This window comes from Zonotrichia albicollis, chromosome 3 (assembly GCF_047830755.1).
Source record: "Zonotrichia albicollis isolate bZonAlb1 chromosome 3, bZonAlb1.hap1, whole genome shotgun sequence".
NCBI classification, from domain to species: Eukaryota; Metazoa; Chordata; class Aves; order Passeriformes; family Passerellidae; genus Zonotrichia; species Zonotrichia albicollis.
This window is the reverse complement of record NC_133821.1, coordinates 117,060,367-117,081,376: the sequence shown is the minus strand read 5'-3', so window position 1 is coordinate 117,081,376 and position 21,010 is coordinate 117,060,367. Positions and strand designations below refer to the sequence as shown.

Here is a 21,010-nt window from a genome sequence, read left to right as displayed (position 1 = left end):
CAGAAATACATGTCCACAGCAACAAAAAAGACCTTACTACACAGAGAAATCCATCAGTGTTCAGGGAATAGCTTGAAATCCAGTAAATTAGGCATAAAATTATTTTATAAAAACATTTAAGGAATTTAGTCTCCAATCTGTTTTCAAAAAAGAGACAAAAAGACATGGAGTTTAAAATTCTGCACGAGACTCAAAAATGCACTATAGACACAAGAAAACTTAGCTGAAGAATAATTTTGAAAGTAATTTATAGGAAGACCTAGGCAAATAAAACATATTAAGCATTTTTCAAAGCATAAAACTGGTTTTGTTCATAATGCCTACATAGAAAGGGAAGGATCCTCCAGTAATTAATGTATTAGATTTTGCAGGCCAAAAATAGGAAGTATCTTTTTCTTGTACACAGACTGATGGAAAAGAAGGGACAATATGGATCTATGAAGTTGATAACACTGTAAGAAAAAACAGCATGTTGCTTCGAAATGGTACCATGGTTTGCAGCAACAGATAGAAATAAAAAGAAATTCCACTAATTGAGATTTTTGATTATACAGATCAGAAAATGTGTAATTGACAGAAGTCCAAAAAACAGCTGGTGTGCTTTACTGAGGTTCTAGTTTTCCTTCTAATCACATCTAAATTTTGAATTTAACTGGTACTTTCAATCAAAGAAACTAGTAAAGGCTGAGTGATAAAGGTTTGGTATTTGAATGCAGCAGGTTTTCAGATGACACAAGACACTGCTAGTAGACAGAAAACGACAATGCTATCTAGCACCAGAGAGATCTATTACTGTTGCCACAACAGGAAAAAAACACTATATGAAATTCTCAGTTCACAGAAAATGCACAGACTTAGTGCCAAGCAGGCTGAGTTTACAGATTAGTCATCAGTCTGTACAACAAAGCAAGGAACTTCCAGAGACCAACCATCCTAACTACTGAGATTCAACAGCAGCAATACAAAAGATTAGGAGGTGCAATGCAGAATCTGTCTGTTCAAAAGTAGAACTGTCTTTTGGGTGGAACTAAAAGAGGAAAATAAAATAGAAAAGCCCTCAAGCTAGCACATAAATCTTTCCTAGCTCCTTGTCTTGTGGAGTGTGTAAAGATTACAGCTCTTTATATATCATTCTCAAATTGGAAGGAAAATCCAATGCTCTTGCAAATTAAGAAAGGGACTGATACAGATTTAAATTTCTCTTTCTATGGAAGTATTTTGAACAATTAATTCTTAAATATTCTTGAAGCTTTTACTAATTTCTTCATCTTTTCTTAAATATCACAATACCACTAATTAATGAGTGAGATCCAAGAGACACCATAGAATGGTACTTTCCATTTTAGATGTATCAAGCTCTTACATGCCAACATGGTTTGGAAGACATGGTGAAACAATAACACCACAAAACCTTTGACACAAAAATGGGAGGTTTCAATTTTAAAATAAATTTTCTATACTGAACACTCTGATGATCTGTAATTACAAAACATTATATCATAGAGGACACACTAAGCACTGCTCCAAACAAAGGCACACCTTATTATGAAACAGAAAGTAATTATTATGAAACACTGCTATTTAAACATCCATTATGGAAGGATTGTTATGGAGTAGATATCTTCTTAATAAGAAACTCTGGGTAGACCCTATTAAACTAGTGGCACTCAGTCTGGGAGTTTCACAACACCAGGACTGTAAAATACACCATCAGCTGTGCAATACCCAACCTATAATCTGTGCTGAACAGACATACCACTATACTGCAAAGTCCTCTTCACAAACACACTTTTAAGCATCTCTCTTTACATGACAGATAAAATTTTTGAATTTTATTTGCAAACAGGTCTTTATCTTTTGAATAATGTTCTTCGTTGTTTCTGCTTAGTATTCAGCAGGAAATTCAACTTTCAATATAGACCTGTTTCCTTTTACGAGCAATAATGTTAGAAAATGTTATCACTTACTACTAAGTCATTCTACACTATGAATAAAATCTGTAGATTGTCTTACATAACCCTACATCTTTTATTTCTAAATGTGTTATCAATATTTGATTGTACCAGTTAAGAAATATTGAAAATCTCTAGATATGAATTTATGTGTAAAAAAGATATCTTATAGAATTCTACAGAAATAAAACTTTTCTCAGTATAAAATATATTCTGTATTGCTTTACAATTAAGATAATGCTTCCAATTACATAAGGAATTAATGGTGCTCATCACAAAAACAGAGAAGTGAAAAGAAATGTCAGCACTATTGCTCTAATATCTGGTATTTCCATATAAAAATAAATATTCCTTCCTGTTCTGCTAGTGAGCTCAAGTGGCCAAATACCTTAATTTAAAAAATAGAAAAAAAAAAAAGCTTCAAGAAAATCTATCTTTGCTAAAAAACATGTCAAGGCGCATTTCAAAGCATAAGTAGGAACTCGGCTGTACAAATCCTACTAACATTATTGGGAGCTACCTGCCAAAAGCACTGTGCATCATGCTGAATATGTCCTTCAGTGATACCAGTAGGGTTAAAACTTTTGGACATATACGTAAATATTTTATGTTTCATACTTCACAAGATAACAGTTGTGATTTATGCTTGGCTGTGCTTTCAGAGGTATCTGTATGGCAGGAACACCTCAGAAGCTATTGTACTTTCTGGAACACCTCAGAAAATATTGTACTCTCTGTTATATAGTCCACTAAAACAGGGGTCTTTCAAGGAGCTTTCATGATAACTCTGGCTCTTTAAAGCAGACTTTTCAAAATGGCACACAGTAAAGTCTTTCATTACAAAATGTGTTTCAGTTTCATCTATGTTACTTCAATACTGAATGTACTTCATCTACAGGTGATAAATTACCTTTAAAGCAGTTTCTAAAAATATTACTTCTTCCTAATATAGGAATGATACAACTTCTCCAAAATGAAACAGAGAGTATCAAAAAGAGATGGAGAATCCTGATACTAAATACAGAACAACAGAAAAAGAAATATATGAAGATTCTACTGTGAACCACAGCATGAAATCACGGAAATCTCAGGACTGAAGTGAGATTTCATTATCAACTCAAACAAAAAGACCCCATCTTATAAAAGAGATAAAAGCCAGTATAGTTCACATGCATTTGATTAAAAAAATTGCAAGTGACTACAAGGGGAAAAGAGATTTCGTACACTGCTCTGAGCTTTTTCTGCTGTTATGACAAACGCCAAAGCTATATGTAAGTCTGTATTTATGTGAGCATCTGAACTCAGCCCTAGTGTGTTAAAAAGGAAATGGCAAACATATAGGGATTTTTTGACAAAAGATGTTTTTCTGCTCATTTGTGTTGAAAAAAAAAAAACAAACCTGATAAAAAAGTGAGCTATATATATATAAAGTCAATTTATAATTTAACAGTTGAGGTATCATGTTCCTTAATTCTAAAAGCTCAACTAAGCTTCCAAAAACATTCCACTCAGAGACTTTAAATTCTGTGGAGTATCTCAGGGATTTCAACTAGCACAAAATTAAAAAATAAATATTTTTTTCCTACTTCAATTATACTAATCTACACAAACTTACAACTGGTAGAGGCCCAGATTGGACATCTAGAATTAACATGGGCAGCTAAGTACTCTAATTGAGATTGAGCACCACTACATAAAAACAAATCAGAGTAACAAAATAAAACATGCAAACCCTGGGTTTCTAAATGCAGGCTTATTGGGAAAAGCTATTTTAAAAACTTTCTAGTGTCTCTATATTTGTAAATAAAAGAAAAAATCTAGCTAGCATACTCAAGACTTAGAGAAATAGTCCAGTAACGAACTGGAGACTTAGTATGGCAGTGGAGAATATTAATAGTGAGAACCCTCATCATTATCCTTCTGTAAATCATGAAGTTTAAATATAAGAGTATGAAAGTAAGAAAAGTTTTGTGACTTTTGACAATTATTAGTAAGAAAAAAATGGTAACAATTGCCAAAAAAATCACAAAAGTTGACATGTTACCTGGCTATGACAAAGAGCACACAACTGACACCCAAGTAAGCCAGCAGAATATACATCCAGATATCAGGGGAGAGAGGATTCAGGAAGGAGAAGACGCCCGGGTTTGTACCATTGGGCTTGCGGTACAAAATACTTATTCCAAGAGTCATAAAGGGCTTGGAAAAGTCGATGACCTTCTCACGAACATAGGTAATTGCCAATGGTGCAACTGCAAGGTCAGCTTTCTGTGGACAGAAACACAAAGAGAGAAAAAGGCCGTAAGTCAGAAGCAACAGGCTGAAGCAGACAATAAGATAATGCAAAATACAAACTTTGTATGGAGGATGTTTATTCTTGTACTAGGTTGCCTGAAATTTAAAATTCTTCTCTCTATAACTAAGGACACAGATTTATTCTACTTCTTCTTTGCTAAACTGACATAGCATTTAGAAAAAATTAAAATCACTAGTACAGGGATACAAATGAAGAAAAATATTGCATCTTGCAGAAAACATGAACATCTATTATCACATACTTTAAAACTTTATCTTTTGTGTATTTCAACATATGTCTTCTCTTTGTCACTCCCTCACTGTGCTCTTTAGAAGCAAATATATTTGTGAAGCAGATGTGAATATGCTGGTATGAGTGCAGGGAAAGGACCAGGAAGCAGTTCTTCATATTTTAGGATAAAAATGGTACAAAATGAAGATCAGTTTAAAATTGGAAGTGCTACACCTGCAAGGTTGCTGAGGATGTTCTAACAAAGTACAACTGTCCTTACTCACTTGAGGGAATCACTGCAAAACTTACAGATAGTTATTAATTAGTTGGACTACTTAAAATGAATTCATCAATTGAATGCATTTTGTCAATTAACATTTAGTTTTAGTTATTACAGGAATAATTCATAGGAGATTAATAAATAGCCTATGCTATTCTTTTAATCAAAACTTAATGGAAACCAGAGTGACCAAAAATCTACAGAATCTACTTCTTAATCTCTGTCAACACTAGAAATACTCCTGTGTATGTATGAATGTGTAAGTGTGTGTGCATACACACATAAGAAAGAGGAAAGTTCAGAGCGAGAAAGTTTATAGTGCAAGACGTGGAAAGCTGTAAAATAAGAATTCTTTATAAACCATACCAAATACAGGTATGTAATGACAGAAATGGTATAGCTACCATGGAGTACTGTTACCTAAGAAATATATCCAAGTAGTAGAGTTGCAAATGATACCATTTTCAGAATGCCTGTTTTAAGATACAGAGATATGATTCCAAATAAAATAAATCCACACACTTATGTACTTTTTGCTCATTTGATATTGTGTATACTGTGTAACACTCAAACTTCCATGCAATGTAGCATTTCAGTGTTCCTTTTTATTTTTATTTTTATTTTCTTACCTAACACAAAGTCCTTCTATGGTCTATTCTTGTTATGAACATTTATATAATTAGATTTACTGTAGTCAGTTGCAATATGAAACTTTGTTGACACTGTTAATTTTATTTGGTAAGGTTTTACTGGTCAAAAAAATTACATGCATTTCATTTCCATTGGTATTAGGAACTTATAGATATTAATCAAAACAGCAAGGTTTAATTCCACAGTGGATGACTTTTTATAGATTGCATATTATTGATGATATTCCAGCTGATGTAGAAAGAAAATGGTAAAGTAAGAAACTAAAATTAATTTGAATTAAAAGTTATAGGTCAACACGAAGAAGTTTAAAAACATAACAACCCAATATTAGTTTGTGAGGCAAGTAGCAGACCTTAACCAAAGAGTCTGAAGGCAGCTGACTAGAAATTGTTAGAAGAGGCAGCTTCCCCAAGACAGATAAATTAAATCATTTGAAAAGCTATTGGTAGATGTGAATTTTGGTCTTATTATATTAACAGAACCTTAATAAATAACAAATAATTTATTTTCATAAATACCATGGAAAATCCAACTCTTCACAATTAGATGGAAACAAGAACATATGCAAATGAACATAGGTTGTAACTATCTCTAGTGGAGCCAAGTTGCAGATGAAATTAGAAGAATAACTGATCAATAAATAATATGTCACATATGACAGAATAGAACAGATATCCGAACCTGGGAGGACAGATATAAAATTTATGTACATAACTTGACATCTTAAGAGTCTCTTCAGTGGTGAGTAACTCTGGATATTCTTGAACTAGAATATCACCATAAGAAAAATTAAGGATCTAACAAAAAGAAAAAAACCAACAAAACAAAATTTGCAGTCTTTAATAACGAGGAAATGACAAACTTGAAAATGTAATGTTACCACACAAAACTTTTGTTAATATTGTTTATCTCAAATCGTTAATTCTCCTGGAAAATCTTTCATTCTGAAAAGAGCACTATTTGTAAATATGAGAAAGCAGGGGAAGCAGGGGCCAAGTTTCTAGAAGTGCAGTACCAGTTTCTGCTATGCTCAGCTACAGTGAAGATATAGAAGGAAGAGAATCATCTTTAGTTTACTTCCAGTGACAAATAGGGGAGGAATAACGTAAAATTGGTATTTTATCAGTTGACATTTAACAACATTAACAAATTAGTGTATCCTAATATGGCTTTTTGATAAGTTCTATTACAAAGAATATTTGTCTCACTTGGCAGTGATAAATTATTCCATTTTTTGTAATCAAGGCATACATGGTTCTAATCTTTAAATGAATAAAAGGTATATCTACCTGAAAACTCAATCCATAATAGCACATAACTATTTCTTGAGATGACAAAAATTTTTACAACAGCATCCAAGTATTGGTGAGGTAAGCTAGTTGCCACAAAGAAAAAAATCTGCAACTAAAGGTTACAATAGTGATTAGAAACAATCTGACAAGGACATTCCAAGGCAAGGCATGGTCCTGAGCAAAATGGAGGAGTTGTGCAGCCCAGTCTATGAGATGATAGAGGACTGCACTGCAGATAAGAAGCTGTAATTGTGCATCCTCTCCCTGCCTGTCCCAACCACCCCCCAGGAACTCAGGACCTCCTGATAAACCTGCACCAAACCAGCTGAGCAATGAGGTGGGAAATGCCCCTTGATCACAACAGCAGGGCAGTAAAGAATCCCTTGAAAGCACCAGAAGCTCATCCATGATACAGGTGGGGATAACCCTGACCATAACACCTACCTGACCAAGGTGGGCACAAAGGATAAACATTCACACATGTATAAAGCTTCCCTGTCTTGCTACCATGTGCAGTTGTAGGATGCTCATTCACCAACATCTCAAGGTACCCCTGATTTATTTCTGATACACAAGTGTCGAAGGTAGGCTGAAGTCATCCTCTTTGCTTCTTCCCTCACATTTTACTTCCAAGCAGTTTGTTCAGTGATCATTTTACATCAAGTAGTATTCAAAGAGAAAAAAGGGAGGACATTTTTCTTCATTTTTACAGTTTAAATTTGGCAGATAACCTCTAAAAAGAGAGATTTTAAAATCATACTGAATTCAATCTATGCTTGCAGATACAACTAATTTCAGCAAGAAATCTGCACTTTAATACTGAGTAGTGTATGGCCACAGCATGTGCAGAAATTTGGTATTTGCAGAAATTGATGCTTTTTCTTTGAAAATTAACTCTATAAAACCTGGAGAAACAATCACAATAATTTTGGGAGAAATAGAATCTTTAAAGGACTTCATAGCCTCTACTAATTACACCAGGGAAAGGTAAAACAAACACCAGTTGAATTTTCTATTGTTGATAATTTTATGAAAAGCTTTTGTCTCACCTATTTTGTTCAAAACAATGAAGAATTTAAATACAATCTAGACACAGAAACAATAAAATGTCTAATAGCTATTTTTAATTAGACACTACAATTATACAATATCACCAAATTATCTGAGTATTTCAGACAATGTGAATGGAGTCTTCTGGTAAGAATTTTGCTCCTAACATTTTGCATTGATTTAGCAACCATTAATGTTTATACTAAAAATGCAAAGGGAATCATACACTATTGATTCTCAGTTGTTTATTCAGTGAATCCTTACAATCATATTGTAATTGTATAATATACGCAAAACTACACATACACTGAAAAGACATTTAAGCAATTTTACTTCTCTACAGGCAGCAATGCACTTATTACCTGCAATTACTCTTGAAAATAAAGGAATTTGCCTTTTTTTAAAAGAAAAACTTCATACAGCTTTTGTTTAATCTACTATGTTTCCTCAACCTAAAACCCTAAGTCAATATGTAAATTTCTTCAGGTCAAATTTTTGAGACTGTTAACCTGAGTTGAATTTCAGTTACATTCCCTTTGGAGAAAATGCATGCTCAAGATAAAAGAGGAAGGTTAAAGCACAGCTTCAATTCTTTAAACCTATCTAACACACTCCTAATGCACAGAGACCTTATGCATTATTCTTGTTCAGAGAAGTGCATTTCCCTGCCACTGATTTGAAAAGATAAGATCTGTAATTTGCTTTTAAGCTTACAGTCTATCCTAAACTGCCTTGTTCATGCTGCTACTTTATAGAAAATTTCATACCCCACAAGAAATTTTTAGTCTTATCACAAGGTCTTCATTTCCTCTGAAACCACTAGGAACTTATTAGGGCTTTATCTCTATTTTTATTATAACTAGCCACTTAACTTACTTTGACAGAAATTGTTTCTCTACTGCCTTTTACAGGATCACAGTACAATTCAAGTGGGGAGAGATCAGGAGGTGTCGAGTGCAATTTTCTGTTCAAAACATCGACATGGATGAGACAGTTTTCTTTTGCACTTTACCCAGTCAGTGTTGAAAACCTCCAAGGAAGGTGACTACATGACATTTCCAGATAAGCTGGTCCACTGCTTGTCTATCCACACAGTGAAAAAGTTTCTACAGACAAGCAGTGGAGCAGACTGATTAGAGAGCTTATGCAATTTCCACCCTTGGAGGTTTTCAGTTTATGCTTGTTGCCTTTGGTCTTCCTGCCAGGCTCCTCTGTGAAAAGCCCAGATGGAGCTTCTCGATAACCTCCTCACAGGTCCTGGAAAGCTGCTGCTAGAAATTATTACCTTTGCCAATTTTGAGTAACATACCATAAGGTTAAAAAAAAAAAAAAATCCAGATTTGATAGCTGAATTTGTCATAACTTCTTATTTTTGGTATCCTGATAGGTATAATTTATATATTTATAAATAATATATATATTTATTTATATATATTTATTTATATATATATATAAAAATAATTTATATATTTATAAATTTATATATTTATATCCTGATAGGTATAATTTAAACTTAACTGCTAATAATATCCCTTATAGATGGAACAGTAGCACTTGCTACTTTATTAACATAATAAAGTACTTTAACATAAAAAAGAGAAATATGAAGACAGTTTCAGTAGATACTGGCTCACCTAATACATATGTTTGTAACTGCTGAGATGCTTCTCAGTATTTGTTCAGCAACCAACAAGAAGTCACTGGAAGACAGGTGGTTTAATCAAATTCATTTCATTGACAGTAATATTACACAGCGATGTCATTTCTTTAGAACCTCTTGTGTCAGCAGGGTTAATTCTTTTCTTGGCAAAGTCTTGAACAGCAGTGGTAACTAATGGTTTTTTCATCTACTCTCCTTTTAGAGAGGACCCTGGTCTAGAAATCAACAGGATCATTTACTTAGAGGTAGATTTTTTTTTTTTTTTAAAGGAAAAAAATTTTGTAGAGGAAATTTGCATTCTGTCCGCTACCATTAAAACAGCTTTTGATATTAATTCAACTAGACAAAAATGGAATGTATGGAATGCACAGAATCCTTCCTTCAGTGATTTAAACAGGATAAAGCATATATTTTGATCAACATAGTGTTGTCTAGAACTGACTTTTAGTATTGTTTTCTGTTTGCTCCTTTGTTATTACATGAATGTTTAGTCAACAAAAATGATAGCACTAAACCAGCAGGAGGTCTCTAATTAGTTAATTTACATTATTTCCTCTTACTCAGGGTTGTGCTAGTCAACTGTCATTCGCCTATGCCAGTATGGATAATATTTAATAGCTGAATAGATGTAATATGAATACTCAATAAAAACATATATAGTTTCTGCCTGTTGATTAATAATACACTTTCACTAAACTATTTTGAGCCAGCTTCAGTCTAGTCAACAGATAAGCAAATTCTCTGTAAAAGAACTAGAGACAGTAGACCATGAAACTATATGTAGCAGGAACATGGGTAACTATTCATTTCAACAGTAAAAAAAAGTTTTTACGTCAGGAGTTTTGTACAAAGGTTTATTCTAATTGTTAGAAGAGCAGGATTCACATACCCCCAGAAAGAAGAAATTGTCAAAGAAATTTACAAGACTGTGTAATAATGTGGCTCAGAATTCAGGAAAGGGAGACTCCTCCATTAAGAAAATAAAATAAAATAAAATTAGAATAGTTACAATAAAATGTTAGAGTTCTTCTTTGCTGTTTTACACGCTCTTTCTGATGTTGTATTTTTGTACTAGAGATATTTAGCAAACATTAAAATTACTAGACATCATGCTGATAGACACCTTCTTGAGACTAAGTACACATAAAATAAAAATGTTTTCTTTTTTCTAGAAAACATTTTTATTGTTATCCTTTCCAGATTTAGTGCAACTTCCTGGAAGTGTCAGATTTTTTCCCAGTTGCTAATCAGCTGTCACCTAGAATTTTAGTTACTGCTCTCAGGGCAGAAAAATTCCTAGATCTTTTAATTTTGACATAATTTCTGTTCTCAAATGGATGGGGTTTTATCAAATTGTTTTGGTGAACTCATTTAATCACACAATAAATTATTACTTGTGTCAAATTTGACTTAATCCCATTTTTCTATATTACTTTGTCATCTGCAATTTTTCACAATGGAATCAAATAACATTTTTGCATATCATTTGGATGGAAGTAGATCACTGCAGAATATGCCACCTCTTATTGATTAACAATACTCAATTAACAATTTTTGAAAGCTATAATTTCATCAGTTTAATTAATTAATTGAGTAAAACTTATTAACATGAACAAAATCAAGCTCCTGGAATTCTCAATTAATCATTAGATCCAAGGTCTTAGACTTAACTAAAATTGATCATTATTAAAAAACGATAACAAAAAAGGTCCTTTTAGAAACAGAAGTCAAATGAAAAATAGACTTAACATGATTTTCTTCCTAAGACTCACATAATCAATTCCATTTCATGTATTTTGGACTTGTGTAAGGCTGCACCCACTGGTTTTTTTTTAACTCTATTTGCTATTTGTATAATTTTTTTAAACAACTGAATTATTTTCAGTACCCTGAGGATGACAGTAGTAAACCAGCAGGAACTCTCTAATTAAACTTTGTTTTTTTCTGGATAGAAAAATAATTGAGCTATTTCAAATATCATGTGTAGCATTCAGCCCTGTCACTCTCATGTCTTATGATCTTCAATCTAGGTTTAAAGCAATCCTTCTGGCCCTCAAAAGGTCTATTGAAATATTGTAAATTTTCATAATTTCAAATTATAAAAGCAAAACTTTTTGGGAAGATCTACACTTATATTATTGGTAATTATATTATATATATGTATATTATATGTATATATAATTATATATATTATATTATTGGCATATTATAATAAAAACTGTTCAGTTAAGAAAAGCAGCCACAAAAACGTCTTTGCTCTTTCCTGGAGCAATTCTGTTGCCCTGAGAATAACAGATCAGACTTGATACGTTCCCCAAACAGTATGGATGATGTGTTTCAGTCATCATTCCCAGAGACACATCTCCCACAACCACATCCTGAAACTCTTTTACCAAAATGGTGTTTCCATGAAAATTGACCTACTCAAGGTTTCCACAGCCCCTCCTCCCTATCCTTCATGAGATATGTTCAAATTCCTTGGAGATGATAAAAGATAAATTGCAGCATTATTAATAATCCCTAATAAAAGGGATAAGCCACATTGGAAATCACCTCTGCTATTAGAGAATTCTATTTTTCTCATGTACTTCACTTCAGCAGGCATACACATAGAAACAAAAATCCCAATATTATTTTCTCTATTCTTCACTATCATTATAGCAACAAAAGTAAAGGATCAGATAAAGGTATGAGGATATGAAAAATGTAATACTTCTATGAATACAGCCCTAACTCTGGATCCAATCAATTCCTAATCATTACTGTAAGCATAGATGATGCTTGAGCTAAAGTATTATTGTTTGGAGTTTCATTTGAAAACTTAAAGCCACTTCCTTGATTGGCTATGATTCACTTTGCTGGCAGTATGGTGAAAGTTAATTGCAATTATTTGCTGTGCAATATTTCTCTGTAATTGAAAACTAATCACTATATAAACCCAAGTGCATTAGCAAGGGATGTCCATAACGCCCTAACTGTAAAAGAACAATACATAGTCATACTGCAGCTCAACAAATAAGAAAACAATATTCACTTCTAGTGTCAAGAAATTTCAAATAAACTACTCCCGGAGTACAGATCTCCAGAAAAAAAATCCATATATCTCAGAGCATTTTGAAGACCCTACTGCCAAAGCATTTTGAAGACCGTCCTGCCACTTTTGGTGTCAAATCACTGATAATGTAGTTTAAAATTTTCATCCAGTTTCTTTAGGAAGCATAGAACACAATTAGCTCAAAAATAATGAATTATAATCCCTTAGGAAAAATTTTAATATTTTGTTATTCTCTATGCCTTACTACATTATTAGAAATTTTGCTGGGCCTTGCTTTACTAAGTGCAGACTGTCTGGAAATTCCTTGTTGTTTGGAAAACAAATTGCTCACTTAAAACTGCTGTTACATTGGAAAGTGCGTCTTCATCTGTCCTGTACTTGAAATCAGTAACAATGTCATAGGGAATTAGTATATGCAGATATATGGTCCTTACTGAATTAATACACAGTTTAGCAAACTTGGTCTGAACTTTTGGATAAGTATTTCTCTGGCATATTAGAGAGATTACTGACTTTTTTTTTTTCCCGTTTCCCTGGGATTTTTTGTGGATTTATCCATCTCTACCTAAAGTTTACTTTCTGCATACCTTTTGCTGAGTTAGGGTCTGTTTGGACATTTTTCTGTGGAACATCATATATAACCTTTATTAGAGAGTGACAAAGTAGCCATGAAAACTGTCAACTTGTGAGCACAGAGATGGATTCTTAGCTGTTGGTTTGAAATGAGATTGTACTATCATGTAGAAGACCCTCTCTTTGATCCTTTACTTAAAACAAACAAATAAACAAAAAGGAACAGAAGGTGCATAGTATGGCATATCTGAGTGAATTACATTGATAAATTCAGACAAAAAAATATTTGAAGAGGGGTTTTGTGAGTCTATGAATATATACAGATCACTTTAAGTGAAAAACAGGATCTCAAGCAACAGATGAGACATGACTAGTTGCTTGTCAGGGACAAACTGATGCTTATTCAACTCGAGACAAATTACTTTGGAAATAAAAGGTCAGAGCACTTGAAGTTGTGCATTAATGAATTAGCAATTAGACTGAAAAGCACTAAAAGGACAAGTGATATTTTCTGGCATATTACAAATTATCATAAGAAATTATCCTATGACCCCAGGACATGTTTCACAAAGAAATGAAATGCTACTTTAATGAGGAAAGAAAGCACATAAACAATAAATACTGGAAGCCAATATGAATACTTAAAGCAGCAAAAACACATATGAAAGGTAAGTTACAGGCACTTAACAGTTAAATAGTCATGGGTGCTATATCATAAAACAGAATAACTGGAAGAAGTTGGAATATATTTTTAAATATTGAATCATGTAGATTAGTAGCTTTATTTAAAGAGGCAATTGTGCTGGACATCCAACAAAGCTTAATAAATGTAACTAATAATGATTACTGGAAATTCAGAGAAAAGACCATCAGCACAGAATAGTAATGTTTAATATGCAAGGTAAATAAATAAATACCAAGGATAAAAATGCATTCATAAAAGATGGCTTTCAAATAGCTAAACAGAAAAATGGGGAAAGATACAATTTATAAATAAAACATGAAAAAGCTGAAAATACAAACCAAGAAGGAAAATAAAACTGAAACAAAACAACAGCATCTATTTTGTTATACCTTTTTTTTTTTAACAGAGAGAACAGGAAAAAGTGAATTGTGTCTTATTTTTCAGGAGAAGTAGTAAAAATTAAATAAAATGCTGAGACACTGGAAAAACAACAGTAAAACAGGGTTAGTGGAAATCAGTAGTCATTCAGCTTTTCATCTATGTATATTTACCAGAGTTGCTGGTTCAAGCATCAATAGCTGAACTGCAGACTTGCCAAAACACTGTGTTATTTATGTTCTATTACCCCTCAAAGCATCAGAGATAAAATTTTTTATATATGAAAAACCTTTAGCATGAGTGAAATTTTCATCATATGACACCTGAGATGCAGCTGCAGATTCTAGTTCCACTAATAAAATGGGGAAGCCATGAAGGTGACATGGTGCTTTAAAGAGCACTGATGTCAACCAATGTTACTGCTGAGCCAATTTAATAATGAGGAAAAGAGAAATATTGTCCTTCCTTCCTTCCTTCCTTCCTTCCGCCACTTCCTTCCGCCACTTCCTTCCTTCCTTCCTTCCTTCCTTCCTTCCTTCCTTCCTTCCTTCCTTCCTTCCTTCCGCCACTTCCGCCACTTCCGCCACTTCCGCCACTTCCTTCCTTCCTTCCTTCCTTCCTTCCTTCCGCCACTTCCTTCCTTCCTTCCTTCCGCCACTTCCTTCCGCCACTTCCTTCCTTCCGCCACTTCCTTCCTTCCGCCACTTCCTTCCGCCACTTCCTTCCTTCCGCCACTTCCTTCCTTCCTTCCTTCCTTCCTTCCTTCCTTCCTTCCTTCCTTCCGCCACTTCCTTCCTTCCTTCCTTCCTTCCTTCCTTCCTTCCTTCCTTCCTTCCTTCCTTCCTTCCTTCCTTCCTTCCTTCCTTCCTTCCTTCCTTCCGCCACTTCCTTCCGCCACTTCCTTCCGCCACTTCCTTCCGCCACTTCCTTCCGCCACTTCCTTCCTTCCTTCCGCCACTTCCTTCCTTCCTTCCTTCCTTCCTTCCTTCCTTCCTTCCTTCCTTCCTTCCTTCCTTCCTTCCTTCCTTCCTTCCTTCCTTCCTTCCTTCCTTCCTTCCTTCCGCCACTTCCTTCCTTCCGCCACTTCTGCCACTTCCTTCCGCCACTTCCTTCCTTCCGCCACTTCCTTCCTTCCGCCACTTCCTTCCTTCCTTCCTTCCGCCACTTCCTTCCGCCACTTCCTTCCGCCACTTCCTTCCTTCCGCCACTTCCTTCCTTCCTTCCGCCACTTCCTTCCTTCCTTCTGCCACTTCCTTCCGCCACTTCCTTCCTTCCTTCCGCCACTTCCTTCCCCCCCTTCCTTCCGCCACTTCCTTCCTTCCTTCCTTCCTTCCTTCCTTCCTTCCTTCCTTCCTTCCTTCCTTCCTTCCTTCCTTCCTTCCTTCCTTCCTTCCTTCCTTCCTTCCTTCCTTCCGCCACTTCCGCCACTTCCGCCACTTCCGCCACTTCCTTCAGCCACTTCCTCCCTCCCTCCCCTAAAGATTCTCTAATTTCCTATTGCCAACAAGTCTTCTGAGATTTTCACTAATAAACGAGCCATGGCTAAATTATCCTCCATTGTACTGAAAATCTCAACCTTTTGCATGAAAATGACAAGAACAGAGGGAAGAGATGTTCCATAGCCTTCCCTTTCCATAGCCTTTCCTTGAGTCTCTATATGGTAGGGTTCCCTATAAGTATGAAGGAAAGAGGTAGAGTCCAAACAATATGATGGAATGATATTTGAAACAGAAGAATGTGGAAAAAACAAGGTGGAAGAAAGTAAAATTTCACTGGCCCAAAAAGAAAGGAACCAAACATCTACACAGTCAGCTATTAGAAGGGGTTTTTTTGACTTCTACACAATAACACAAAGAGTTTGGCTAGAGGTGTTCAAGATCATAAAGACCTTAATTTAAAATAAAAGAAAGAAACCAACAGGTTATTGGAGGAAAAATCACTAAAAATATTTAAATCATCTATTCTGTTATTAAAAGAATAAAAAGCTACTACTATTTTTTTAAAATGTATTTGATGTGTATTTATTTTGAAAAATTGATATTGATTATGAAAAATTAAAAATATAGTGAAGTAAAAAACATTATGTCTAACGTTAATTCAAACTCAAAAGTTCTTTCTAAATGCTCAGCTGTGTAAAATTCCTCCAAGCTGAAATTCAATCCTATTCTTAGAGACCAAAAAAATTCAATTTTAATCCTCACATATGATCAAAGATCATGATCTAAAAATTTGATCTTTTCTGTAATTATTTATGAAATTTAAAAGATCTGTAAGGACTGAAGTGTATTTTTAATGCATAAGCTTTGTGCTGTAGAAGAATCATTCAAAGAACCCCTCAAAAAATAGTTATTTTTAATCATGTATATATAACAACAAATTACTTCCCAATGGATTTTTCATTTATAGTCCTGTCAGAGTATAAAATAGTAATTTTTTCCTGTTTTGGAACCCAATGTTAATAAAATTTTTAAGTACTTTTGGATCTGTAAAGTAGGATGTCAAATTTTCTAAAAATAAAGTTATATATTTTCATTCTATCTGTCTGTGCTAGCTATATTGGAATATAACTTGCATGCTTAAACTATATGCCACATGCAATATAATACAGTGACATGACAACTTTTAGTACGTAAGAACAACCTGAAATTCTCCAGAATTTATGATTCAGTTCAAAACCCATTCAATAAATCCGTCCTTTCATAAGGTTTTTGAACCAAAGGCAGCAAGAAAGAATACTTTTTTTATGAAGAATCCATCCATAAAGAATGGAGATACCTGAACTTAGCTCCTCCTCCCTTAAAAATGTAGCAATCATACCTTGAACTAACTTGAGAAGCGGGTAAAATACTCAATGAAAATTTGTGGGAAAGAAATCAGAGCATTTAAGTGGAAAAATTCAATTCAAAATTTATTCATAGAGAAATGTCATCTGTATTTGCTGTCCTAGCTAATATTTGTCTTACATTTGCAACTCTAGAGACCAGTGGGCTTTTCTCCAACAAGAATTCATTGTCAGTTGTCAAAGGGAAGGAATCACTATATAATTTTCACTGACAGCATTGACCACAAATTCAAAACAAAAAACTACTTATTGCTTGGAGACTGATATAAGAATGCAGGTGTGGACTCTAAATAAAACAGTCAAGGAAAGAAGAAACATGAGCAAACTATGGGGAAGGAGATTGAAAACAAACAGAGCCTGATGAAAACACTTCAGACTCTGTTCATATTATAAAATTTAAATCCTGAGACTGACATGATATGCTAAGTTCAACTCAGATAGAATTATCTTCATTTTATTTAGATTTTCAAGCCCCAGCAATTATGCAAAGTGACTAAAGGCTGATTTAAACAATTTATTTAAATCTTAGATTTATTTAGTACTTTTTATATAAATGGTGCATTTTCCTTTCTACGCACATAACATACCAAAATTATCCATTTAATTTATTCTTGGATTATGCATTTTACATGTTACTCTTGCAAACATATATACTACAGCACGGTGACCTTTCTCTCTGAACTTAAATGACAGATAAAACAAAACAAAACAAAAAAAATTCTAGAAACATTTTTCAAAAGATTTAACTGCTATGGCTAAGAACCATCTTTATTGTGTAGTCTATTTTAATTAGAAACTCTAGTTGAAAAATATGGAATCATTTAACCTTTCAAAAACACACAAATTGAGTTTATTAAATTACTTTTTAGGAAAGAAAACCTTTACAACATTTTAAAAATATTCTCTAGGGGAAAAAGAATGGAAAGCTAATGGAGCATGTGAACTACTAACCATATGGAAACACCCAATGTGGTAACTGCCTGTCTGGACTTCTTCACTAAATTTTTTCACCTCACTTTTGAGGTCTGAAATGTTGCTTGCTAGAAAAATGCAACTAATTTTACTAATAACATGCATGCAAATTAAGGGGACAGGTGCATAAATAAATTGCATATATTCAAATAGATTGCATATATTCGAATAGATTATAAAGTAAGAATTGATAAAACCAGAGAAAAAAATTAAAGTAAAACTTTTTAATTTAGAGAGACTACTAAAAATTATGGTCCAGATTAGGAAGTTGGACTACATTTTCCATGTGTACCAACACAGTCTCTAAACTTTTCTGACTCCTAAGTAAAAATCATTTGAATAGAACAAAAAAAAATTTAATCTGTGTTTAGTTGTATATAAATTATGGGGAAAAGACTACCTGTTTCATTCTGTGTTATGAAGAGGAAAAAATCTTTCTGACACATTATTTCTGCAACTTGTTCAAATGTTTGGTTTTTTTTTAAGATTATCTTAGTGTAAAGCTTAGGAGGCCATACTAGAGTTTTCTTAAGAATGCTTTAAGGGTGAATAATAAGAGGTGTATAAAACTGTGATTTATATCTGCTTCTGAATAAATACTTCCACAATTTCCACCTCAATCATGGAAAATTAGTTCCAGATGACGATGTTGCCTAACAAGCATCAAATCTAATAGTTTAACAGGCCTATGCACTAATTCATGTGTAAAAATGCACATTTATAGAGATGGACAGAGAGTCCAGCTAAATAAGTTTGCTTTCTATGTGTGTGTACTAGGTATTATAAATACACACATTTAAAGATAACATAACCATAATATGCCCACGCATTCTTCTTAAATGTGTGAAGCCAGGCATAATCAACATCTGTTGCAACACCAATACCAGATTATCATTTACTAGAAAAGCATGAAGCACAACCTTGCTAGTAAATATGAATAATTTGATTAGCACATCTTTCAGCCCATCTGCTGAAATCTTAAAGCAAATTGAAACAAGATAAGTTAATATTTTTTCAAGTGATTCATGCAGCTTTGGCCATCATTAAGAGGTTCCACTTGAATTAACTACAGTCTTCCATCTATTTTAAATGACGGTGATGATGTGCAGAATATGTTTCATTTCAATCTCTGACCTCATGTCTATAGAGAAAATGCTATCAAGCAACTCACCCAAAGTACAGAAAGGAACAATAACATGATTTTTAAATATATGCAAATTTTTCTAAGAGACTGAATTCAACTGGCATGACCAACTGAAAGTATATTTTGAAGAACCTGAAGTAATACCTCCCATAATCACTTGCAGTCAATTGTAATGGTATTTGGTGTGACATTGCTTTGTTCCATCAGTATATGTTGACATTTTTGTCTTACTTCCTGCACTTTATTGGTAAAATTTCAAGAAAGATGAATATGTCAAATGATATGTGTGCTTACACTACTCACAGAGAAATTTCTCTAAGACAAAAATCTCAGATTCACTATCAGAAAAGGAGACCTCACTTGTATTGCTGTAGCAAATTTTTTATAAACAAAAATTTGTTATAAAACTTCTTACATAGTTCCCAGAAATAAATTCTGAGTACTATTTATTTCATATTTTGTCTTAAACATATGCTATGGAAAAGCTAGCCAAAACAACCACTGCCTATGGGCAAAACAGAGATGCTTTATTTTACAAATTCTACACTGAAGACATAATAGATACCCATCCACTTGCATCAATTCTTATTCAAATAGAATTATCATAAAAGTTTTACAATTTTTATAGAAAGGTTGGAAATCTAAATGCACATTTGAAAGCTTGTAAAATTGACTTACATGATCAATTAGCTCACGAACCATTCCATTCCACTGTCCGCTGGCATCTTCTTGGGCTCCATACTTTCCATCCTCCACCAGTCTGATCTCATAGGAAAACCCAAGGATAGTGGACAGCTCCCTGAGGAGGTCAATGCAATAACCTTCAAAGCGATCATTTCCATACAAGGGTTTGTCAGACTTCTTGAACATCACATATGGCTCTTCCTGTAAGAATCCAGACAGAATGGACAATGAGTGCCCCCACACCTTTCTTCTCATTTTAGCCCACAGTAGTAGACACTCACATGCTTTTATGTGCGTACACTCATGACATCACTCCCTATAAAACAAAATAATGTGAAAACCAGAATCCTTTTGGCTTTGTCTGTGTATGTCTGATCCCTTCATATATTTTCAAAGATTCTCATCGTCATTTTGGAAAAAATTACACTCTCAACACTGAAGATATATCTTCAAGGAATGCATATGCACACTAAATTTAAGTGCGTTCCCTAACTATTTCCATTATACAGTAATATAAAATGTATTGTTTGGATGGACAACATAAGCCTGTTAAAATGCAGAAACAACATGCTTTGGCAACTGAAAAAAAATTTCATTAAAACTCCAAACATTGATTAAATATTTTAGATATTAGATCTTACACTTTTATTTATATAAGTATTTAAACTGTTTTCTCAATGCCTTTTAGGCCAAGCCTAAAAAACCCACATGGGAAGGAAAAAGTCAGTGAAAGCACCTACTTCTCTGTTGCCTCAAGTTATAGGCTGCCATTTACAAGACTGCAGCAAAATGTGGGAATATTTACACAAAAAGTAAGTTCTATGATAGACGTTCCATGAAAACTGAATTAAATTTCTTTAGGCATTTATCTTCTAATGTTAAAATCAAATTACAATGTAATATTTTTTGCATTAAGTGGTGTGCAAACAGATAGCAAACAAATAAAAAGGATTGGCAGAAAAACCATAATTATAGGAAGAAAGTTTACATTTTGCAAAACAGTACCTTTGCATCTGTTTCTCAGTATAGGGTGGCCTTTCTCAAATAGAAAATTAAACGGAAAATTACAAAAAAACAATTGGTAGTTTTCCACTGCAATATGGAACAAATATTCAAGCTGTGTTTGTTAGGTTAAATATGCAACTCGATCTTTATTCACTTTTGGGAGAGATTCTTTTCATTTTTTATAATTAAAAAGGAAAAAAATCACATAAGGCAAGACAAATAATGGTATATTCAATCTTTACACCAAACACAAGACTCAG

The 21,010-nt window shown here is 33.7% G+C and overlaps 1 protein-coding gene across 7 annotated transcripts in view; it reads right to left on the bottom strand.

The window, feature by feature from the left end:
- Positions 1-21,010, bottom strand: part of GRIK2 (glutamate ionotropic receptor kainate type subunit 2) — a 366,111-nt gene that overhangs the window by 133,271 nt on the left and 211,830 nt on the right. For all 7 annotated transcript variants that reach the window (XM_074538574.1, XM_074538571.1, XM_074538573.1 and 4 more), the window contains 2 exons: positions 19,740-19,946; positions 3,997-4,220 (listed from right to left, as the gene is read on the bottom strand). In XM_074538574.1, the coding sequence (XP_074394675.1) occupies positions 3,997-4,220; positions 19,740-19,946 (431 nt within the window). The remainder of the gene's footprint in view (positions 1-3,996; positions 4,221-19,739; positions 19,947-21,010) is intronic.